Here is a 26,224-nt window from a genome sequence, read left to right as displayed (position 1 = left end):
AAAAAAAAAAAGAGCTGTGAAATAATTAATCTGAAAACCTAAAAGCGTGCAGTCACCATCAGTACAAAATTAGGCTTGATGTTGTGTCTCAAGAGATAACACTGTAGCAGTGAACTTGAAAGAGAGTATTTGGAAGCCTTGAGAAATGTAGGTCAGCATGCTTCTATTTCCACAATTATCCCAAATGATCTATTTCATGCTTCATAAATCTGGGGATGTTTTGCTTCCCTACATTATGGTTAAAGTAAACAGAAAGAAAAATGGTCAGTGATTATGGTGAATACATACTGATTATGCCACAATCCTCTATTTCTGTTTTTAAATGCTTCAGATTATTTGCCTTCTTGTTTTATGTATATATTGCTGTGATGTCTCCAAACACACAGAGTGCCATGCAAAATACCAGAGATAAGTTAATTGCTTCCACAGAAAGTATGATCTGGCTAACTGCTAAGAAGCTATATTGATCCAAAGATGTACAAATTTCTGAAAGTTTCCTAGGTTAAAGAGGAGTGCTGCCGCCTAGGAATTAACATAATGAAAATGAATTTAAACGCAAGAACGTTGTTCTGTTTATAAATTATTTGGTTTGTGAATAGTCATTTCCCCTTCCTCAGCGAACTGAAAGTTTGCTTTATTGAAGCTGGGAGATACAATGTACAGGGTTTTTTCCTCAGTTGGTAGCCTGTCATGAAACAGCTACGCTGATACGGTTACTAAAGAGGTGACTATCTGTCTTGTGAGGTTTTCTGTTATAACAGCTGACAGTAGAATTCAGCTTTTATATGATTCAGTAGTATCCAAAAGATCAACATGAGGTAGGATATTTCATTTGGACTATAAGTAAGGTTCAATGAGACAAAGAGTTTTCAGAGACAGCCTTGCGATTGGTTAGAGGGTTATGGCTTACACATCACAACTACTCACACTAGGAAATCACTAGGAAATCATTCTTGTGTGAGGAAACCACAGGGTTAAAAATGAGAAGTAGACTACAATGTGCAGATCTTGATTTTTTAAGAAGGAAAAGGAATATAATTTTGTGTTCTGAGAACAAGAAAGCTTTGCATTCTAAAGGTCAGAGTGACTTTGCCTTTGTGGCAGAAATGAAATGACAGGAAGTAGCCTTTAACCTTTAACTAATTTCCTAAACACTAGTGAGGCTTCTAAAATTAGTTTTGGAAGCATTCTTCCTTAGGTCCCTTGGGCTTCTGTAATTATCTGCTATGAGAAACAATGAAACAGAGTGTTCACCCTGTTTGTGCAGTTTTTTGTTTTTTATATAAAGAAAGCCGTATAGTTCCTTTTTAATTTTTGCAATATAGTTGTGCAGACACATTCCATCATGACCTGACATCCGAATTACCTGCTCGAGCCTTCTCAGCAGTTCCTTCTTTTGCCTCTCCCACTCCTGCCGGTCCTTGCTGAGCTGCTCCAGAAGCTCTACCTTTTCTTTATTCCAGTTCTTCTCACTGTGCTGGATTTGCCACTGCAAGTCCATAACTAATCGGTGACTGTCAGCCAGGAGCTTCTTGTGCTCCTCCCTCTCTCTCTTGAAAGCTGCCTTTGCTTCAAAACCAGTCTCACTCTGTGCTTTTTCGCTCTTCCCTTCCAGCTATAAATGAAACAAAGGTTGTTAGTGTCAACATCTCTTTTGATGGCAGATGTAAAGGCTGGGCTTTGCTACCCAGTTGACAAGGGGATTCTTACAAACATGCCTTAACATTCTGAAGCACAGCTTTGCTCTAAAAGAGGCAGCTATAGTATAATAGTCATACAAGGACTCCATACTTGCCTAATTGCTAGATTAAGGCTGCAAATCCAATTAGACATGTCACCAAAATTTGTAATTCTTTGGCTCTGAATACAACCTCAGCAACTCATTATACTTGTCTTCAATCTAAGGCAAGTATTACAATCCACAGCTTTTCTTGCAGTTCAAGCTATTATCTGAGCTGGAGGATAGCTGTATTATGAATCAGAGTAAGCCTGTGAAGAGGGTGGGGGTGTTCTCCTATTTCTGTATCCAATGCCCTGTTCCTTGCAAAGATGTCATATTGAAATCACAGAATGTTATGCAGCTCTTCCCAGCCCTATAAACACATCCTGGGAGCTTCCTTGTTCATTATCAATAATTAGGATTACATTCAGCTAAAATATCTTCCAATTGAACCAATACCATGACTCCGGAGCACTTTCAAAGAAGTGATCTGTCTGTATCTATGCAACAAAGCTGTGAAGCAGTCATCTCTGTCTGCTGTTCTAGGCATGTGTCATGAATAGCTTGATGGAGCTCTTACATAGTCTCCCTATTCTTGGTGTCTATGGTGAAGAACTTGTGCAGGGAAAGAATGAAGAATCCCCATTCACTGGCAATCACCAGTTGCAGACACAACTGCATTTCTACCTAAGCTGCAAGATTGCTATGCATGCCCCCCCCCCCACTTAATTTATCATTCATTACATCCAGTAGCTTTCTGACTTTTATCCTCACTGAAATTAGGTAATGCTACCAAACAAATTTTTTTTAGGGCTCTTGTCATTTTTGCTCTCAACACCTGTGCCTGATGTAAAATAATAGCATCAAATAATACATTTGTTATGGCTTAGAACATGCCTGCCACAAACCATCTGCTGTAATTTGCAATTATTTACTGAATAAATGCAATAAAGCACAATTAATAAATTACTCAAACATAAAATTTTTACATTAAATTAAAAATCAAAACCACTTACAACAGGGAGACGCAAAACCACAATTTCTAGGACTTAATAAGATTCTACAATTTAATAAGATTAAATAAAAGCAAAATGTTAATACTGTCTACTCCCATTAAATAGCTATTCCAAACAGCATCACATCAGGGAAACCATCTAGAGAATGAGGCACTAGTTATTTGAGTAAGTGCACCTGAGTCCATCCTACAATTTGATTAAACAATAATAAGAGCTGGTGGTTCATTCAAAGTTGTTGTTTCAGACATATTTGCAGCTACCTTGTTTGTGTTGGTCCATCTAGCTCAGTGGTCTACACCCACTGGCAGCAGGTCTCCAGGATTTGAAAATATGGCCTTTCCCTGCCCTACCTGGAAATGCCAAATATTGGACCTAAGGCCTTCTGCATGCAGAGCAGATCCTGTGCTGCTGAGCTACTGCCCTTCCCCAATGGGAACTGTACCTGCTCCAGCTGACACTTCAGTTTAGTCCATTCCACTTCCCAAGCAGCTTTGTCAGTGGCATACTGCTGCTGGAGGCCATGACGTTCTCGTTCATCATCCCGGAGCTCAGATCGGAAGTCATCCAACAGTATTTTTAGGGCATGTAGAAGCCTGCGGTTTTCTCGTGCCTGCAGAAGCAAAAGCTATTTGTAATTTTAAAACATTAAACTGTCTTTTCAAACATCTTGGGATAAATAAGGGGTGGGTTTTTGTTGTTGTTCTTGTTTTCTACGTTCTTGTCAAGGTGATCAGCTGCATGAAAAACACCCGAATGCTAGCTTCCTACCAAAGAAATAGGAGGAAAAAAGCCTCAGAAGCCTGGGTTGTCTATAGTGCGATTTCCTGGTTTATAAAACAAAACAAAACAAAACAAAACAAAACGATTCAGCCCACAACTTTAAGATACCAAGTCAAAGATGCCCATAATATCAAACTCTGCTGCATCAAAAGTGTATTGGTGTCTGGCACATCCAGAGTGGGAACCCACACCCCTATTACTATGTTTTCAAAACTTTTTCATCTCATCTTCTCTGGAATGCCTAACCCAGTGATTGCAAATCCAGCACCTAAAATGAGAAATTAGTCTGCTATACTGTTTAAGTGTTTTCATTTTCCCCTCACTGACCAGCCCCCAAATCCTGTAGATGCCCATGTCAGTGTGAGAAGGAGAGGCGTACTTGGATAGAGAGAGTGTGTTCATGGGGAGAAATGTTTATATGAAGTGTTTGTGTGTGTAAAATCAATACTGTGATCTCCACTATCAGGACCTGCAAGATGTAGCTGACTTCAGGTTGTCTGGGGCCGGGGGGGGGGGAGCAGTAATGACTCTAAAGCCTCTAATTTTGTATTATGTCACCGCCACTGCCTGCCATGGCAGTCACGTTGTGTTATGGCAAGTCTCCATGACAGTCATTTTGTGACTGAGGCCCACGGCACTTTCTCAAAATTCGAAATATGCCTGCTGGTTCAAACAGGTTGCTGACCCCTGGATTAAAGGAAGCCTGTGCCATAGCTCAGAAGAGAGATGAAAAGAAAGCATAAAAGGATGCTGCTTAACTTCTATGCCTATGAAAAAATGTTATGGAAGAAAGTACATTTTTATGAAAAGCCACAAAATAGAGTCTATCATTGTGTGTAACAGTACTATGATGACTGAGAGGCAATTCTCAGTGTGCTCAAAAATCTAGGTTCCTTGTTCAAAAGTCAAATAGGACCTTTGTTTCACTTCTCTCATGAAGCAGGGCTGTTGCTAGATCTTGCCTCTACAGAGTCACAGAATGATAGAATTGTAGAGTTAGAAGGGATCCTGAGGATTATTTGGCCCACCCCCCTGCAATGCAGGAATATGCTGCTGTCCCATGTGGGGATTGAAGCTTGTATTTATCAACACCATGCTCTAAACAACTGAGCTATCCAGTAGTCTCTGCAAGAATACATTCCTCTGAAGGCAAGGACAACTCTGAGGAAAAACAAGGATATGTGCCCATGTGCTTTGCACTGTGGTGACGCCCTACAAGATAGGCAGAGTGAAAATACACCAAAGCTAGCATCCATGGACACGGGTGGCACTGTGGGTTAAACCACAGAGCCTAGGACTTGCCGATCAGGTCGGCGGTTCGAATCCCCGCGATGGGATGCGCTCCCGTTGCCCAGTCCCTGCTCCTGCCAACTTAGCGGTTCAAAAGCATGTCAAATTGCAAGTAGATAAATAGGTACCGCTCCGGCGGGAAGGTAAACGGCATTTCTGTGCGCTGCTCTGGTTTGCCAGAAGCAGCTTAGTCATGCTGGCCACATGACCCGGAAGCTGTACGCTGGCTCCCTCAGCCAGTAAAGCGAGATGAGCGCCACAACCCCAGAATCAGCCACAACTGGACCTAATGGACAGGGGTCCCTTTACCTTTACCTAGCATCCATGTTTACGTTTTTCTACTTTTGTTGTTTATCCTTTCCATTCACAATGAAACATTCAGCACTGTAGGGGTATGTGAATGAATAAACAGCAACAGTTCACATGGAAGCCAGGACTACCCTGCACTGTGCAGTATAGCTTGATGTTTCTTCTGCTTATAAATTCAGACCAATAGGAATGGTGGTAGGTTCTTCATGAGGTCAAATGATATGGCTTATTTCAAGTCCTGATGAGTCAAAACTTAATGTGTCTGGGCAACCACTGCTGCTCCCCATCCCTCCCTTCTCTCAAATTTATTCTAAAGAAAATGCCCTTTGTGGGCCAGAAGAAGAGAAGCTTCTGCAGATGTTGAAACTGTCAGACAGCCTATAAAAAACAACAACACATGGGCTACTCTAGAGTGGCAGTTACTTCCTTTCTTGTTTTTGATCTACTTTCACAGAAATATCATATACTGTAGTCCATTTGTTCAGAAATGCTATTCTGTGTCTTAATAGTCGCTGGATTACTACTGTCAGGACATCCTTTTATAGGCAGAGGTTCTAAAGACAATGAGTCAGGGAAATATTGCCCAATTTTATTTCCATAATTAAAAATTGCATTAGTAGGTGCTTAATGCAGTACATTCTGGGTAAATAAAGCAACAGCCACCAATTTTACTAAAAATGATGTTACACCTAAAGCAGTTTGAGGATGGGGAATGGTGACTACTCATTAGGATGCCTGAGAAGGCCTTTTTCGTTACAGCCACAAAATTGCAGACCATCTCCCACAAGAAATCCACCAGTTCTGGAAGTATGATCTGTTAAAGCAGGCTTTTTATTTTTAACTTTTTTCCAAATTAGCTTTTGGTTGCTAAATATATCAGTGCTGTAATTGCTGCTTGTCACTGCTGTCTAAAGTAGTTATTTGATTGTCATTATTGTTTGTTTTTATTTGAGTGTTTTATTGAATTTTATTAGTGTCATTGTATTGATAGTATTGTGTTTTTACTGCCTTTGGAATATCTTATTAAACAGTGAGTTACTTCCCCTCTAAATACATAATTCTGGCTTGTATATTCATCCTGAAACAGAGCCTTTTCAAAGGCTTTATATCAAAGAACATTGGATAAACTGCCAATGATTTTTAAAGGCTCTGCATTGCACCCCAAGTCACTGCTGCTATTTTGGAAACCACACTGCTGATTTAATGTATCTATTGGTATTTCCTGAGGCCCCAATGCTGCATATGAATCTAGGTCAGGCTCAAAATAGGTAAACCTCTCAATCCACTTGGGGTGGGGGAGAAGATATTAACATTAAGTAGCTTGTTTTAAAAGCACCCATTGCAGTAAAAGGGTTTTCTTGCACCATATCTATCTTTCATTAAATAAATTAAAGCATACGTCTTCTTCTTTAATTATTTATATGAAATAAAAAGCCCCACACACAAATGGTTAGATGGTACATTCTATGATGCTTAGGTGGTGAGCCTGTAGATATTGCAAACCATCAGACAAATATATATGTTTCTGAGGAATAAGCCATGATAGGAAATGGAATATTTCATTTAAAGTATCAGTCAGAAAGGCACCAGCAATCATATCATTCCTTTTTCTCCTGATTAATATAAACATAATAAGTGAAACACATTAACACCACTATGTAATTAGGATCACTGGCATGCTGTGATCAAATGAGTTTTACATATTGCAGAACATGAGGGATTATAACCAACCAAGTTCTACTCAAAGTAAACCCATTGAAATTAATGAACCTAAGTGAGCAGTGTCCATTAACCTGAGTGGGTCTACACTGAGTATGATTAATGTTGAATACAATCCAAGGAAAGTAAGTATCAGACACAGTAAGCACCTGCCTTGGTACCTGCTTTTGATGCTGCAACAATTCTGCAGTCTGCAGTGGTGGTCCATGGTCCATTATCTCCACGGTGGAATGTTGGGAGTAGTCTGCCAGTCCAAACACTTCCTCCTCTTCCTCTTCGTCCCGTTCATCGTGCTTTTGTTCAGACTGAAAGCTGAATTCTGGCAGGGACTCAAGGTGTTCCAACTAAAATAGCAAGTGAATAAAATCAAGATAACATTGCTGTCTGAATGTTTGGATCCAGAAGTTCCGAACAAGCATGCGTTACACTGTATGTGCAGGGTTTCCTCATTCCCTTCCATGACTTTATTTCATAAGGAATACTTCATGGATACTTTGTGGATTAGGTTTGTTAAGCACTTTTTCAATCTGTTTGCCATAATATCTGCATATATTTTGTAGTCGTTATTTAACAGGGATATTGGCCTATAATTCTTCATATTCAATTTATCTGAGTCTGGTTTAGGGATTAATGTTATAAAAGCTTCCTTCCAGGACTCAGGTATTTTCCCTCCTCTTAAGATATTATTCATAGTGTCGCAGAGCGCTGGTGACAGTTGGTTTCCCAAAACATTATAATATTTAGCCGATAGGCCATCCGGTCCTGGTGCTTTTCCCAATTTCATTTTTTTCATCGCATTTTGAATCTCTTCTATGTTTATGGGTCTATTTAGTTGGCGTCTTTCCTCTTCTGTAACGATCTTTCCTTTACAGCTCTCTAGGTATCTTTCTATCTGGGCTGGGTCTTCTACTCCTTTCTTATATAACTCCTCATAGAATTTAAGAAAGTTTTTTTGTATATTTTTTGGGTCTACTATCAATTCTTCCTCTACCATTATTTTATTTATCAGATTCTGTTTTTGTCTTTTTCTCAGTTGCCAAGCTAAAAATTTTCCCGTTTTGTTTGCTGATTCGAAATATCTTTGCCTCATTGACTTAATTTTCCATTCAATTTCTTGGTTCATTAGCATCGAATATTGTGTTTGTAATATTTTTATTGTTTGTATGCTTTGTTCATCTTTCGGGTGTTCTATTAAATTTTTCTCATGCTTCCTTAGCTGTCTGAGGATTTCTTCCTTCTTTTGCTCTCTTATTTTCTTCTTATAGTTGTTTTGCTGAATAAAAAGGCCTCTTAAAACCGCCTTACTGGCGTCCCATACCACTTCTATATTTGTTCCTGTATTAAGGTTCAGATCAAAATATTCTTTTAGGGTGGCTTTAGCCTTTTCAATGACCTCCTCATTGTCGAGTAGATATTCGTTCAGCCTCCATCTAAAGCCTCCCTGTTTTGCCCCTTTTATTTCCAGTAAAATCGAATTGTGATCCGAGAGGGTTCTCGGTTGAATTTCACATTTTGTGGCTCTTAAAATGAGTTCCCTCGAGGTCCAAATCTGATCTATTCTGCCCCAACTTTTATGTACCTCTGAGAGAGAAACAGTGTCTAGAATCTTGAAGAGATTTTGCTTTGGCATGGTAATATTAAGTGCAGACTAATTTCATTATGGCCATTATGCATACAATAGGCATTGTAAATCATCATTATTAGTGATATGGCCACCACAATAGTGATGGAAATTTTATAGCATATATGGAAGCTTTAAAAATGTAAAATTCCACAGCTCAAACCCTTGTCTCATTCAAAAGGTAACATATTCTTCTCACTTTTGATAATGTAGATATCTAGTTTAGTACAAAGCCAACGAACATGAACGAACATAGCAGACATGATAACCATGTTAGCTACGTGCGAGACTGAATGATTTGGATTCAAAGGGTAATTCCCCCCCTCCTGAGGTGGTTTAGTAGAGTAGTCTCAAAGAGCGATATGCTTTTCTCTTCCTTCCTATTTTCTATAATGCATTATTTAGGAGCTGCATAAGAAAACAGTTCACTCATGATAGAGCCAAATATTTTGGGGGTGGAAAACAGAATGAATGACAACTTCTACTTCCTCACAAAATGCTGTTTTAGGGCTCTTCTGTTAGTTTTCAAACAAAGCGTATTTTCATTATTCAGAGCACATTTTACCTAAAATGCACAATATTGCTATGACCCCCAAACTGATCTGAAACTATTAATAGACTAATTATTGTAAATCTTTTCAGTTCAGTGCCAGCTTCTTGGGACCCTGGGTGTTGGGTGAGGGAGAACGGCCTATAAGGCTATTGATTTCCTTCACAGATTTCTGTCAGACAGGATTGATGTAGAGATAAGTAACAGGTAATTGAGAATAGCTGTACAGCTAGGCCCACACTGCAAATCTCTTTCAAAAAAAAATACCAGAGACAGGTAGCTTCAGATTCCACTTCAGCATTTTTCTGCTCTATAATCAATGTGACACTGATTCCAATACTATAGTTCAGGATGCTCTGAATATATATATCAGATAAATATATATCAGAAGAGGACAGAGTATTGCTGAATAAGGAGATTACAGTAGATGAGGTTAAGGAGGCCATTAGAAGAATGAAGAATGGGAAAGCACCCGGGCCGGAAGGCCTGTCCGTAAGATACTATAAAACATTAGAAGAATACCTAGCCCCGGTCTTAAAAGATGTGATCAATAATATCTTTCAGGGGGGGAAGATCCCGACCTCGTGGAAGGAGGCTTATATAACTTTGATACCAAAAACAGAGAAAGAAAAAACAGATATAAAAAACTATAGACCAATCTCTTTGCTTAACAGCGATTATAAGATCTTCGCGGACATTATGGCCAATAGACTTAAGAAGCTCTTAATGAAGTATATACATAAAGATCAAGTAGGCTTCCTTCCAAACAGACACCAAAAAGAGAATGTCCGCCACATATTAAATATCATTGAATATTTAGATATGAGAATAGATGTCCCCGCTGCACTGATCTTTATAGACGCTGAAAAGGCGTTTGATAACGTCTCATGGGAATTTTTATTACAATGTTTGGGAAAGGCAGGCATCGAAGGTCCTTTTCTGAAAGGTATCAGGGAAATATATTCAGAACAACAGGCCAGGCTGATTATAAATAATAATCTGACGAAATCATTCAAGATTAAGAAGGGTACAAGGCAGGGCTGCCCTCTGTCCCCCCTGTTATTTATAATGGTTTTAGAAGTAATCGCGAATAGAATAAGGGAGGCAGAGAGTGTGAGAGGGATAAAAATTGGGAATAAAGAATTTAAGCTCAAAGCCTATGCGGATGATCTGGTTTTGTCTGTGGAAAACCCAGTGGATAGTGCTAGCAGAGTGGTTGAACTTTTGGAGGATTTTGGTAGGCTGTCCGGTTTTAGATTGAATAGGAAGAAAACAAAAATTCTAACAAAGAATCTGACTGAACAGGAGTTAATTCAATTGGAAGAGAAGACCAGCATTAAAGTAGTGAATAAAGTAAAATATTTGGGAATTTGGCTCTCACCTAAAAATATAAATCTAGTAGAAGACAACTATAGGAAGGTGTGGCAGGATATTAAAAAGGACTTAGATACTTGGTATAGACTAAAACTTTCATGGACAGGGAGGATGTCAGCTATCAAGATGTGCATCCTCCCGAAATTATTATTTCTTTTCCAAAATATACCAATAATTAAAGGCACCTCCCTCCTTAACAACTGGCAAAAAACCCTGACCAAGTTTATCTGGCAGGGGAAGAGGGCCAGAGTAAAATTAAAATATTTAACAGATTCTAGAGATAGGTGTGGATTTGCAGTCCCAAATATTAGGTTATACTATGAAGCAGCCTGTATCTGCTGGATAAAGGAGTGGGCCACCCTTAGAAACTCAGACCTCTTAGATTTGGAGGGATTTAATATAAGATTTGGGTGGCATGCCTACCTTTGGCAAGAGAAAGGGGAGGTCCACAGGGGATTTTCTAATCATATAATCAGAGGTCCATTATTGGAAGTGTGGAAGAGGTATAAAAAATTGATTGAGAAAGGTATTCCATGGTGGCTCTCGCCAACCAACATTATTAAAATAAAAAAAATAAATTTGGCAGATGAAAAATGTACGTATGAGGACATTCTGGAAAAGACAGAAACAGGTTGGAGGGTGAAGCCTTATGAGAAATTGAAAGACAGAATAAAAGACTGGTTCCACTACCATCAGATTTACGCCTTATGGGGTGAGCATAAGAGACTGGGCATGAATGAAAAAAAATCGAGGTTTCAGGTTGAAATTCTGGAAAGTAATGATAAGCTCCTCTCAAAAATGTACAAACAATTACTGGAATGGGACACCAAGGAAGAACGGGTGAAGGGGGTCATGGTAAAATGGGAGAAAGACCTCGGTTACAATATAGATTATAATAAGTGGCAAATACTATGGATGAAAGGTGTAAAATTTACAGCTTGTGTAGCCTTGCGGGAAAATTTAGAGAAAATGGTATACCGCTGGTATTTGACCCCAGCAAAGTTGGGAAAAATGTATAAAACGGTTGATAGCACTTGCTGGAGGTGTAGAGATAAGGTTGGGACCTTCTTCCACATTTGGTGGACTTGTGATGTAATAAAAGAATTTTGGAAGCAAATTCATGACGAGATGAAAAAAATCCTGAAATATAATATCCCAAAAACTCCCGAGCTGTTTCTCTTAGGAATGATTGGCAAAGAAATAAAGAAAATAGATCAAACCTTTTTTCAATATGCTATGGCTGCGGTGAGGATACAAATAGCACAAAAATGGAAATCCCCTGACTTACCCGAGATAGGAGAGTGGCAATTGAGGTTATACCAATATATGGAATTAGCGAGATTAACACAAAAAATAAGACAAAACAACCCAAATAAATTTAAAGATGAATGGAATAAATTTTTAATTTATTATGAAAACACCCAGGGATTAAATAACTTATCAGTAGACGATAGTTGAAATCATCGATGTTTATTTGCTTTATTAAAACTGTAGAAAAATACAAGAATTGGTAACTCCAAGACCGAGCGGGACGGAAGTTTTGTTAATTGTATATGTGTCGTTTGTTTTTTCTTCTTTTTCTTTTTCTTTTTTTTTTTCTTTTGTTTTCTTTTGCGCCTGTTATCTTCATTCTTTTTTTCTTTTTTTATTTATTGTTTATTTCTTATCCTTTAGATGGAACTTGTGCTATTTTAATGGAATTCTTGGTTTTTTTTCTGACGGAATTCTTTTTTTTGTATGTTTGTATTTGTAATACAATGTAATCTGTGTAATTTTCTTAATAAAGCTTTAATTAAAAAAAAAAAAAAGAGAATAGCTGTACAGCTAGGCCCACACTGCAAATCTCTTTCAAAAAAAAATACCAGAGACAGGTAGCTTCAGATTCCACTTCAGCATTTTTCTGCTCTATAATCAATGTGACACTGATTCCAATACTATAGTTCAGGATGCTCTGACACCTGAACTTGAAGCAAGGTTATCTCTTAAAATCTATTTTGTTCCTAGCAGAACTATCCACATCACTTTTCCTTGTAGTTTCACTCCATTAAATGACAAGGGACACTTACCTTAAGAACATCCTCTCCTTGCTCCTCCAATTTCTTGCCTTGTCGCCACTGTTTCAGCAGCCCTTTCAGTTTGGCATAGAGGAGAAAGGTGTTCTGCTTGAAATGCCTGAGTTCTTGATGCATCAGGTTTTTCTCCTGACTCCAGGTCTTCTCTTCCAATTTGTTCTGCAAAGTTAAGCTTTGCACCTCCAAGTCTTTCCTCCGTAGGCTCTGCAGATGGTCCTCTTCCAGCTTTGAACAGAACAACCATGCACAACATCAACAGGATGTCGCCCTTCAGGGTTCATTCTTGTGTGTGTTTTTAAAATCTGGGCAAGATAAACCAAGGTTGCTCATTCTAATTATCATCAGCTATCTGTGTTTGGCAGCGGATCTGATTTTTGAGGAACCTGAAGAACACAGGCTGTAGCCTTAATTTAATTAAGCGTATGTGAATAATCTACTGAGGAAATACACAGCTCATTTACTTTAACAAGCTGCATCAGACTTGTGCAGCATAAACATTTTTATGCTCTATGTTCTCTTCACTGCATCCTTTCAATATGCTCACCATATGATTCTGACCTTGCTACTGCTGTATGTGAATTGTCTTTGCTAAATTTATTTTTGTCTAGTCATTATAAGACACCCAGAGCTTCAGTAATTATAGCTCATTCCTCTCCCTTTCTCCTTTCTGAAATATGGTACTTTCTTTGCCTTAAGAAGGGAGAGCTACTAGCCTTCCAGGACCAATGCTGCTAAAACAATAAAGGAATCATCATTGGAAGCAGAAGAAATCCTATTGATGGAGACTATTGCTACTATTGTATACTATCTTAATATATCTAAATAAATAGCCTGGCGCGACCCAGGCTATTTAACCAGAAAATGAAGAAATAAAACAGCCCACAATCTCAGAGTTGCCATAGTTTTAGAAGATTTATGCTTCAGTGAGAAAGCACACTTGCCACGCAGTCACATCTACTACTTTCACATCTGTTTTATCTCTGCCAAATATTAACAATGAAAAGAACAAAAGAAAACTACTTTGTGGTAAATTTCTGTTTGGGAAAAAAAGTTATTTAAGTCCTATCCTGACTTCTGATCCTGAAGGATTTACTTTTAACAGATATTGACACAATCATGTACATTTTAGTTGGCTGTAAGTAAGGGGGGGAAATGTAACAGAGGCCAAATCTCCATGTCAATTGATTTAGACCCAATAACAAACTAGATAATTTTAATCAACAAAAATAGTTCTAGAACATGCCCTACAAAAATAATAATACTGTTTTCAGAGGCCATTCCTTTCATTAGATTCCTGGGCTATGTGAGTTTTACAACATTTTCAAGAGGTAGAATTGGGCTATAGAGAATATGAAAACTGCAGAGCCTTACAGCATACGATATTTCTGGATCTAGAAAGATCCTTGTAACTTTGAGATTTATCATCTTGGCAATATGACTGAAAGCCAGAATTATAGTTCCTGTTAACACCAATTAATTTTCTCTTAACTGTATTTCCACAAGTCTGCCAATCCACAACAAAACTATCTATGAAACAGTACTGAAACATATTTAAGCAACTTCTAAATTCTTACCACAAACTAAGGAGTTACTGATAGTCAGAAAAACAGACAAAGGTCTCTTCCAACAACCGCATTATGCATTTACCTGAATTATCTTTTCTGTAAATGTTTCTTGCTCCTCTTGGCGAAGTTTCACCTCTTGCTCAAGTTGAGCCTGAAGCTCCTGAATCGATATGTTCTGTACAGGTAAAACATGGCAGTTCCTGAGCTGATCAGCAGGACAAAGGAGTAAGGTTCTAACAGGTGTGACAGAACTACAGGACAGACATCACTGAGACACACAACTACACAGTGAAAAGACACTTCAAATATGCATTGTGTTCATATTCAGTGAGATCTAATTCCAAATGAATGAAAAATCTGCACACAGATTCCGTTGCTGGATCAGGAACTGCACATGTAGACCTGTGCCCTGTGTCCATATTAGGATACACATTAAGACAGAGGGCTTTCAGGCCTTTTCTCATTTGCACTGTCGATAATACCATGCACATCTCAGACTGTGTACATGTTGTGAAAAACTGTATCTGGATCAGAGACTAGGTATCTACTAGTCTGTGTGTCACTTGAAGGTTATGGAGGTCATCAAAAAGTTACTTATGTTCTTAGGGGCTCTATTTTATTTGATAGTAAAATGTCCAATTGTTAAAAAAACAAGATTATCCCTACATCTAGATTTTAATTTGCAGAATTTCAAATAGCCAAATTTGAATTTGCAGAACTTCAAATAGCCAAATTTCTATTTGTCATCAATCACAGCCCAACATCACGTTCGAGGAGCAAAGGTAAAAGTATAATTAAATTTAAAATGTTAAATCAAGTATATATTTAAAGTAAGGATCCTGGCAGCCTTGGGCAAAATCTGTTATCAGCCTGGATCCTTGGCTGCTTCAGATGTGTCAATAATTGGGCAGGAGGAGATACAGAAAATGCAACCCCCTCCACATTTCTTGTTTTCCTGCATTTCTGTGTTGCTTGGGCAGACTGATTGTTGTATTCTGATTTTGGAAAATGCCAAAGGGGAAAAAGCTACATACAGCCAACTTGTAAAAATAATAATAATCAGATGATACTCGTAGTCTGTATCCAGTGCAGCTCTACTGGTGCAAAGGACTTCTGTGCATGTAACAGAACTTCTGCCTCCTCTCCTGTCCCGTCTAGGCCATTACGTGCCCTCAAAATTGGCTTTGGAGGGCGGGGGACTCTCTGTAGCAGATTTTGAGGGGGGAAGGAAAGGAAAAAGATGTCTCACTGTTCCAGTGGAATCCTGTGGGGCGCAATGACTTAAGATTGGGAAAATATTCCAAAAAAACAAAAATCAGAGTTCTCTTAAACTCATGTTAAAACTAGATTATTGTATTTTTGAGACAGCTGAATATGGTTTGAAAGTAGGATGTCTGCTAGTGGTGTGTACACTCATTCTACATTGGCTTTGGTCTACAGGTTTTATATCCCACCACCACAAAAAAAAAAGCCCCCTGTTTGACTGTACAGGTGATGAGGACAAACACGTATGCACAACTGTGAGAAGTGAAACCACTTTTAAATCTCTTTAAAAGTATTTCCTATCTCCAGCTGAAGATCTGACTTAAGCATGTTTACATGGAGGCAAGCTCCACTGAAAACAATGTCTTGCTTCCAAAGGATGTATTAAAAATCTAGAAAGCACAAGTTAATCTACATGAATAAAGGAGCATGCTATACTCACAACACATGAACACTGCTCACCAAAAGTAACTGAAGTATATAAAGCTATGCTAGGGCAACATGTCATGACTATGATGGAGATAACATAAGGTGTACTGTGCTTCCCTATGCAAATGACTCCTATCATGAGAGTTCCATGTCAGCAAAATGTAAAAGTTTCAAATAATGAGGCTAATCTGTGAACTGCTTATGCATAAGTTTATTGCATTTTAAATGAAGTGTTGTTAGCTTCCTTCAATACAGCTTTAATAGACACAAAGTACACGACTAAAATCTTTTAATTAGTAATTCCCGTCTCTAAAGATTTTCTAGAGAGCCTGATCCTCAAGCGCCCTTTAAGCAGAAGGGGAAACATGCATACCAGTCTCCCAGTCTAATAAATAAACAATGAAGAGCTAGTTAATTAATTAATTAAAGTATTTTGCTGAATTTATATTGTTCTGCTCATTTGGAATGGGTTTTGCGTATTTTATAATTGTAATGATTTTATTTGTTTTATAATTGCATTTTCTGTTGTAGTAATCTGCCCTATAACTTTGTAGTGAAAGGCAATTTCACTATAAAAAATAAAATTTATCTTCTAAATAAATATATAACACATCAGTAAGTCTAATATTTGTGGTGTTTACAGTGTTATTGTATACACAACATGATTAGAATCTATACTTCCATGGGTGGAGTTTCATTTAGAGAATGTTGGACTGGAAGAGAGTGTGAGTCACAGTAGGTGTGAGGTGGGAAATGATGGCTGAGAATGACAGATGAAGAGTTGGGATAGTTCTGTAGGGACAGAGAGGAGAGGGAATGAGATGGCAATAAAAATGAAAGTATAAAGACTTAGGATAACTGTAACAGTATGTTAGTTTAGGCTATTAGCACTATTAATATTACTTGTTCCAGATTATTATGTTGCCCAGTTAAATATATGTTTACATTTTAATTATCTGTGTTCTGGCCTGGGTGGATACTAAGATTAGTATACCTCACCCCATATTGTATTGTGTGGACGTATTCACGTAAATGGGAGAGGGCCTTCTGAGTGGCTGCTCTCAGACTTTGGAGCTCCCTTCCTGGAGAATTTAGACTTGCTCCCTCCTTCTTGTCCTTTCACTGGCAGGTGAAGACTTTCTAAGCCACTTGACTCCAGACTTAACATAACAGCTGAGTGATTGACCCCCTAACCATCAGAGGACAGAGTCTTCTAAGGGATCCCAGGAATTTCACACAAATATAAGGTATGTTTCCTGATTTGTCACAAAAGAGCAGTACACTACTGCCTGCTCTCAATCCACCTAACAACATACCAGCACAGCAAGAGGTTTTTACTCTCGTCCCAATCAGCCAAATGGGAATGCTGCTGCACTTGTAGTTCCTAGATTAGGTTCTAATGCACTGAACACTATAGATTCATTTTAGAAAACTCAACATTAATTTACAAATATTTCTTTTTGCATTTGTTGTTCAATTTCAAAGCTTGCTTACTAAAAAAAAAAGTCCTCCCACCTCCTAAATCCATAACAAATGTAAGACAGTCCTTTAACTAGGACAGTTAACTAGGAAGAGGGATTGGTTTCCATGTTTTCACTGCTGAAAAGTCTTTCCCCAGCGCTTTCTGATTATAGAATAACAAGAAAACTTTGGTATGTTTCTTACTCTACAAAAGCTATAGAATTTTGTAAGTTTGCTGCACAGTGAAAATCAAAAGAGATATAAATAAAATCAAGAGAGAGACCCACAAGAAACCGGTGGAAGGTCACTTGGACTCACAAATTAATGTACATTCAAATAATGATGAAGAGTGTTGCCATTTTGGGTTGGGGGGGGGATGGCATCCATTTTTAGCCCATGTGTAACTATTTTGAGAATTGTATTTCACTGATTCAATTTCAAACATACATCAAATAATAAAAAAGAAAAGCTAAGAAAGTATTGGGGGAAAGAAAAAGACATGAGCAGTTCTAATCCCTGTTTGCAAATATAAATAAGTAAACATATTATGCTTTCACTGACATTGTACTGCATACCATGCTCTTATTTTATATTAATGTGATATAGTTTTAGCCTTTAAAAAGTATCAAAATGAATTAAAATGTGCATTTTAAGATAAGATAAAGTATGTTCAGAAATGCACAAAATGCATAAATATTCACACATACTTTTTAAAATAAAAAACACAATATGAAAACAGGGCAGAACATACTTAAGAGTAATCACATCTGAAATTGATACGAATTTATCTTACCATTCAATATTACTTCATAAGTCCAAGTATTATACATAAATTATATTTCATTTAGTTAAAAATAAAGTCCAGATTCTAACTCTAATTTAGAACATTCCACTTTACGAAATATAATAATATAAGTTATTTGGTGCCAACAAGTCTATACCTGAAACGTTTGCTAAAATGATGACCGGGGATGTTGAGCAATATATTATGCACCATTTCCTGAATGTGTTTAGAGTTTGAGTATCAAAAATGATTTTATAATGGGTATTCCAAGACTATTATTTTGTCAGCTTCATGCACACTCTGGCACATATGTAAAGTATTTGTTCTTGCTGTTAGGGTTTTTACTAATGATTGCATAAATGTTTCAAGCTTATCTTGAAAGTGAATTTACAAGATCCACATGCAGCCATTTAATTGGTGAAAACATACAAATACATGCACACACAATCTAACACAAGAAGGGAATGTCTACACAGATTAGCTGATGGTTGTGCAACAATGAAAAGGCTATGGAATTGACAGGAATGTCTAATGAAATATGCCACTGGAAATAAAACATATATTTATATAATACATTCTATGAAAGTTGAAACCATAAAAGAGGGAAATTCAAAAATTTTAGGTTTCAACTCAGTCCAATGTGATCTTTTATACAGAGAATTCCCTGCAGATACAAAATGAAAGTTAACAAAATAACAACTCTGATTTACAGATACTTATGTTCTAGACTGTTACTTACAATACAAGCATATTAAATAACAAAACAATATATTCACCCATTTTGACTAAATGTCTTTACTGTTTCTTATTTAGATAAAAGGCATTTGTGCTTTTCTTTGCTACCACTAAGGTAGGGCAAGGGAAAGGAGTTTCTCATTTCACTATACTTTTCTCCTGCTTGGTTCACAACATGCTACATGCTGTTTCAGCCCACCGGGCTGAATTGAATCTAATGCATAAAGGCCAACCGTTAAGCTTCAACAAAATTCATCCTTGCCCTGTCTAAGCTGCACCTGAGAGACAGAAATTGAAAGCACTTGTATAATGATGAAAGGTGGAACCATGAAAAGCAAGATATTCCCCTTGGTCACAATTCTATCAGATATTTATTGGCAAGACCATAAGAAGAAACAGGATACTAAATTAAAGTATTATAGTTTTGAACAGGATGTCTGTGCAAAATCTCACACAACAGTAGAGCAAAATGTTTACTCCATTTCTTATTTTAGAAAACTAAGGCTCAAACTGGATGCCAAGAGGAGATTTGTGATATTCTTCTCTGCAGTTTTATTTTTTCTTTTTAGAAACCCAAAGCCACCTGGGACAGGCTCTATCTAAGCAAAAGATGGACATGAGTAAAAAGGCTGCTTAACTCTGACTTTCTGGTCCCTTTTCCTAAAGCTAAAAACCACAACCTGCCCAATTTGCTTCCTGTGCAGTGTAAGGAAATTTCTGTTTGAGAAATTTCTGTTTGAGAAAACTGTTTATGTGAAACTCCCTTCAGTTTCAAAAGTAATTAGTCATGCAGAATGGCAGAGGGCTTGTTTAGGAATTCCAAACATCTTAGGGCTTGTGGAACAAGCAACATGCTTGCTCCACATTAATGAACAATGTTATAATAATACTTAGTTCTGTCCCATAAATTAAAGCATTTTCTGAGACAGCAGGTTCACAGTTCAAAAGACACAAAGAAAGAGGAAAAAGCAAGGCGGTGAAAGGACAATTTATGAAGTGGGATGACTGGCTATGGATGCAAAAGTGGTTCCTGTGTTCATATTTGGTATCTGGAGATGGGAAGTATTAAGTGAAGAAATTCAGAACAGTTGGACCTGCACTTCGTTCAGAGTTAGCATTTGACTAGATTAAGGACTATTCACCTTGGCATATAAAACTTACTACTAATCTTTGTCACATTTCTAACAGTTTGAATTTATATTCCATGAGTTGTATCCCAAGTTGTTAAAGGCCTTTCTTGTTTACAAATGGGCTGGTTTACACCTTGTACTAGAGCACTGGGGGGGGGGGGTTGAACCTCCAGATCATGGGCCATTCCCCAACCTCACCCACCTGCCCCATACCTAATATGACACCAGGTATGGGGCAGATAAAGCTGCAGCTTCAAAGGAATAATCAGGAACCTTGAAGTACACTCCCAATTGTTGTTTGGAAGCAAGGGTTGCTGTTAGTGCCAATCAGCCCTGCTGGAGTTGACAGGACTATGGAGTTCCCTGCCCAAAGTGGGGGTTGCTGTGATTGGCAACTAGCTTATCAGCACTTGCTGGAAATGCCTCCTTTGCCCGTATAGCTTGAAATCAAGCCATATGGGCAAGAAACATGTTTCCTAGGGAAACACTTGACCTTTGACATCAGGTAACTGCCAGGTGGGTAGACCCACTGACCTGTCAAAGTGGCCTGTGAGCCACTCTGGGGGTGGGGAGTTGGGACCTGGCCTGCCAGCTGAGCCCCGTTACCCTACTCCTGCACTAGAGTGTTGTAAATGAAACCCAAATGTAATCTTCTGCAAGGAAAAAGATGAGAACTATTACAGAATCCACATCATACAGCACAGTGTATATAAATTCAATAAAGAAGAAGAACTCCTACTCCAGCACTTGGCCAAGGTTTTGTAAACCAGTGCTACTAGCTATTTCCCTTCTGCTTACAGTTCCTTGGAGCCAATAGTTTGTTCCTATTAAAGATTTAGAAATATAGTTCTCTCTCGCACAATAGCAGGGCTCTATTCTATCTGTGAGTAATGAGTTGAAATGTTTCAGTAGGCGTCTGTCTCCTCCCCTGTGCTGAACTAGTTGAATGACTAGCTTTAATGAAGAAAACAAGAAGTCTGCTCTTAATACTTTTTTTTTTTTAAAAAAAGACAAGTTTCTTTCAAAGCATATACTTAACCCAAGAGTTTGCCTACTAATAATACTGTATGCTAATAACTACTGGTGCAGTACAAATAATGCCAGCAATTTAAAGTAACTTAAGACTAGAGGGTGGTTCCAAATTAAAGACAATAGACTTACATTGTCTGCCATCTAACAATTAATCTACCACAACAGTACGTATAAAATAATCTGCAGTGGGAAAACGGACCTAGAAATTGGGGGGGGGGGGGGCGCCTTCTTTTTAAAATTTTTTTATCTTCCATCTATTTTTATTTTATTTGCAAAAAGAAATACGTATCATCAATATTAAGGAAAAAATAGCATCAAATCTATAATTTAATTATACTCAAAAACCAAACTGAGGTTCACTTCCCCCTATCCGTTATTTATAGGCCCTAGCCAACAAGACGAAAAATCTACAGATTTCCTAAGTGGCCAATGCGAAGACATTTATTCCCAGAGCAAAGCAGCTAAAAAGTTCCCTTTTGCCATTTTGATCTGGGAAAGCATCAATGGCACATCTACTTGGGGAAGATAACAAAATAGTGCTATCTTCAACATCATTCTTTAACAGTTTGCTTCCCATTTTATATCTTCAATGTATATAATTTTGCTCAGCTAAAATATATTTCGTATCAACAGATTGGCAAATTACTGAGAACTGGGATATCTTCTATATCCCTGCCAATGAAGAAGAAGTAGGATTAATGAATCTAGAATAAATGAACTCATGGGTCTGTTCTCATAGTCACAAATGCAGATTGGAATAACTGATCCACCGTTCAGGGAAAGTTCTGAAGGAGCACTTAATGCAGATTAGTTAAACTTTAACATCTTGAAGCCACTCTTTTTCAGACTCTTCTGTTAATCCACGTCTTTTATTCTTGTCAAATGCAAGTGGACTATTTTTCCCACAGTCACAAATGACAATCACTGTTCCATGCTTTAAAAACACTTTATATGGATGGCTAGTAAAACTCCAGGGCTTTCCCTTCTGCCCGAATAAACAATGGGCTTCGTCAACTATTTAAGTGTTAATGCCCTCATAGCTTATTGCCCATAGTTATGAACCAAACTATATTAACACAAAATCTAAAATCAACACTAAAAATAATTTTACCACATGCAAATAACCTTGGTTTCCCTATTTTATAATGGCAAAAAAATGGCAAATTAATGCTCTTACTGGGCTCTCTAAACTTTGTGCCATTGTATATAAATTTAATGTCAGCCTGCTATTATAGTACAATATAAAATTTGATCAGTTGTTGACGTGGCCTTAGTTTGACAAAACATAGAAGTGATTGCAAAAAACCCCCCCAAAACTCTTATCTCAGGCAAACAGGTGTGTTTTGTACACTTTTGACCCATGGATTAAAGTACAGGTTTTATTACCTGTAAAGGACTAGCCTGTAACAAAAAATCTTATGTCATCTTGCAGTATTGTGTCATATACATGTCTGAAATAAATGGCTAACATTTACTTCATATTTCTGTTCTCTGGATATTTTTTTTTAATACACTGACCAAATTTATTTATAATATCTATGCCCATCTGCATGTTTGCTCATCCATTAAAGAAGGAATCTGGTACAGAGCTGGCAAGCCTGGGCCCTAAACAGACTGTAAAATAGTATGTCTGTTCAACACAGGCCATTAGAACAAACTATTTAGCATAATACCAACATGCTTCCAAACTCTGTTTATTTCTCATTGCCCTCTTTCATTTCCCTAATTCTGATTATGCCTATTCGTTCTGTGCCTGGCTGAACCACAACAAAAGTTAATACATGTTGTGCACAAACATACATGCAAATTGAGGCTTGCTGCATTGTTCTCTCCTCTACATTTCAAATCTGCCTCCCCACCTGCCAATCTAGGCAATGCATCCGACAGACTTGCTGGACTGTGAATCAAATGCTGATTTAATTGTCTCATATTGCTACTTCCTCCATGCAATCAGCCTTTGGTAATTTTAAAATGCTGCAGGTAAATTTAAGGAATCAAATATACATTCATACCCTCTTTAAAAGGTTTAAAACACTTTAAAACTGCTTTTGGAAGGTTAAGAAAATTGGATTAGTGGCATCACTGCTTTTCAGCCAGTAAGGACTGGGAACAGTTTCCTGTCAACTCAGTCCAGGATGAAAGTCATACATCTAAACAAAATGTAGTGACTGCTATGCTACAGAGATCACCACTCAACATCTGTACATACCCACGATTAAGAATTCAAATTTGGCTAGTTCCAGGACACAGCCAGATGGATTATGATGGAAACTAATGCTTTTGCAACCATTAGCAATGACAGCTCACAATGTATCATCTATGGATAAATATACAAGTCATCATACTTATGATGCTTATGTATGCAAGCTGATTGTTGTTCTAGAGAATGAAAGTGGTTGATGTATACAACAAGAAATAGTTCTATATGTTTAGAGAGATGTTCTTCACAGAAGAAGAAAAAAGGAAGCCCTTCTGTGTGGGGAATTTTGGAGCATGTCCATAAAATCGCAACTATTTATATGCTATCAAGCATGGAAAAAATTACACAGGCTTTCTGAAAGTTTTGTTGGTGAGAAATACAAGGAACATACTACACTGCAACCTTGTAGTGACTATTGCTTGATATAGTGTTGAGGTATATAATTTAACTTCCAATGATTTTTCAAAGCCATCAAGGTGAGCAACACAACCACCACCCACATGGGATTCTGGCTATCTGTTTCTTTCCAAGTCAGTTACAGGTATATCAGGGGTGGCCATTAGGATCACAGAGGTCTAAGGGTGCAGAGGTTTTAAGCAAACATTGTGGGTTGTTGTGGTTGGTTTTAGCTCAAATTCAAGTCATAATAGCCCATATAAATTATTTCCCACCACTTTGCCTTAGCTTCTGTGGCAAACACTTATTGATCCCTTTGAGGGCAGCAAGAGCTTTTTAATAGGCTGTGCTAACCTCTAGACTGAAACAACCCTTGTTTCCTGGCCTGTAGAGTTTAAATTCTCCATCAGCTCTGCAGTGTGGTTCGGTGTTGCCTCGTTGATGATGACTCTCTCTCTCGTCTCCATGGTCTTGGCTGCGCTGCCACTCCATCTGATCCCTCAGTTTGGACTGTTAGGTGCATGGGTGGGGTTGATAACACAAAAAAAAGGACAGGAGGAAATAAAAGAAACAAAAATGGGTAAGGTAGACGACTGAAAAAACTACAAGACAAAGAAAAGCATGAACAGAAAAACCAACTTAAATGCAGTGGCATAAGAAAGTGAAGAGAACAGAACTAAAATGAGGATGAGCAAAATAATGGGCTGAAATATCTGAAAAGCAAAAAAGAGAAAGAGAGGGGAAAGAATGCACACTGGTTATGAGGCGCATGCAATGAGGATGCATGAGTCAAACCAACAGCAAGCATACAAGTTATGGAGGATATGGGGATACAAGGCTCTTCCATCCTTACTTGTGCTGTGCAGAAAAGCCATATCCAGTGTGGCAGCTGTGGCAGTATAGACATGAGCCCAGGGGAAACGGGTTACGAAAGGCAGTCCTTCGCTGGCTACAGTGCTTCTTTGCTCACCCCTTGGTTATGTGAGAGAGCTGCAAGCAGGCTTTGCAAGAATATCTTATTTTATTTTGGATTTTTATGTTTAGCAAGACCTTTTGAGAATACATTTCATTTAAGGAATCAGAATCATAGGAGGGGAAAAGGTAATTTACACATTCATTAGCAAAGCTGCTAATGGCGTATGAAAAGAAAATGTATTGTGATGGTGCCTCTCAGTAACTTTTTTTAAAAGTTTGACATCAGAACAAAATGGCCATGAATATAGCAGATCAAGGACGGAGGAAATGAAAAGATTCAGATGCCTTTAGCTTCTGTTTGCTTTTTTTGCCATGAGGAACAGCCTCTGTAGCAAAGTAGAAGATAAAAACCTAAAAAAAAAGTTTTATCATTTATACTTCAAAATCATAACAAAGCAGCCATGTGTAAAAATAGCACCAGTGCAGCAGGAAAGAATTAAAAAAAAAGTGAGGTGACAAACAAGAAGTCCACCTACCTGAAAATCTGAAATTAGCTCCCTTCCCTGGTTACCAATGGGTGAGTCTCGGGATAAAGATGTCATTGTGGAGAGAAAACTAGAGGATTCTGTAAGGTGAGGGAGAGGGGAAAGGTCTTCCATTTGGTCTTTGAGGCCTTCCCCAATACTGTCAACCTTCTCTAGGAAGGTTTGCAGTTCTTTCTGGAAATTTTTCATTCTTGAATTAATATTATCCAAAAGTTCCGGCTCATTCTTGCTCTCCGGTTTTCCTTCATCTTTTTCCAGACCTTGCTCAGAGGAAGTACTGCTGGTTATGTGCACTTTTGATTCATATATTAAACTATCCGTGTCAATGATGAGACGGTCAACAGATCTTTCAAGCCTTTCAGCCTCACGCCTGATGCTGATCAAAGACTCTGTATCCTCTTTGGCCCTTGTTAGTTCGGTGGAACAAAGATCACTAACTTCTGATGGCTTCCCACTCCCAAAACCTGATGTCTTTTCATATACATCTTCTGAGTCACTTTCGCCCCCAATGGGTCCCTCTCTCTTTGGTTGAGGTAGATGGCCCTCTTCGTTGTCACACTCTTTCTTCCCTGCATCACTCTCAGCATCACTGTCCCTAGGGCTTGAAGTCCTCAGGCCTAGATGTGAGGCAAGATCATAGCGCTGTACATTGGATATCAATACACGATTCTCATACTGGAGTTTCATCACTTTCCCACTCAGTTCATTGATTTGAATTCGAGCAGATTTCAACTCTTCTTGTAAGGATCCACTGCACTTGGAAGCATTTTCATCAAGCCAGCCAGACTCTTGTCCAGGCTCAAATTTGAATTTATTTAATTCATTTGTTAACTGCTTATTATGATCTTCAATTTCAGAGATAGATCTCCTCAGCAGTTCTGCCTCTTCTTCTACAAACTGCAAATGTCGGCGAAGTTCTGCTGCTGACTCCAGAGAGTCACCATAAGGTGAGGTAGGAATGCTTGAAACATGGTCCTGGCTTAAACATGCTCTCTCATACTGGCATCTCATATCCTCCATCTCAGCCTTAATACCTCTGTTTTCTACCTCCAGCTCCACTAATTTTCTCCCCAGAATGTTAGCTTCCTCTTCTACTAGTTTCAGGCGAAGCTTCAGTTCAGCTTCTCTTGTGCTGGGTGGTCCTCCAGCTTCCCCAATAGGGAGAGGACTTTCCACATCTCCGTAGATAGACTTGTACTTTTGAAGTTCTTGTTCCAGTTCATCTTTCTCCCTGCCTAGTTTGGCCATCTTCTTACGCATCAATGCTGTTTCTTCTTTGGCAAACTGAAGCTGGCACTTTAAATCAGCGCTGTCTTCC

General features: G+C 38.2%; 1 protein-coding gene across 1 annotated transcript in view; it reads right to left on the bottom strand.

Annotated features, from left to right (window-relative positions):
- Positions 1–26,224, bottom strand: part of MTCL1 (microtubule crosslinking factor 1) — a 95,117-nt gene that overhangs the window by 13,325 nt on the left and 55,568 nt on the right. Inside the window, 7 exon segments of the mRNA XM_028737314.2 lie at positions 1,367–1,615; positions 3,179–3,346; positions 6,996–7,178; positions 12,446–12,676; positions 14,099–14,191; positions 23,801–23,956; positions 24,898–26,223. Of these exon segments, the coding sequence (XP_028593147.2) occupies positions 1,367–1,615; positions 3,179–3,346; positions 6,996–7,178; positions 12,446–12,676; positions 14,099–14,191; positions 23,801–23,956; positions 24,898–26,223 (2,406 nt within the window).

The sequence above is a fragment of the Podarcis muralis genome, chromosome 8, assembly GCF_964188315.1.
Source record: "Podarcis muralis chromosome 8, rPodMur119.hap1.1, whole genome shotgun sequence".
Lineage (NCBI taxonomy): Eukaryota > Metazoa > Chordata > Lepidosauria > Squamata > Lacertidae > Podarcis > Podarcis muralis.
This window is presented reverse-complemented; position numbering and strand designations above follow the sequence as displayed.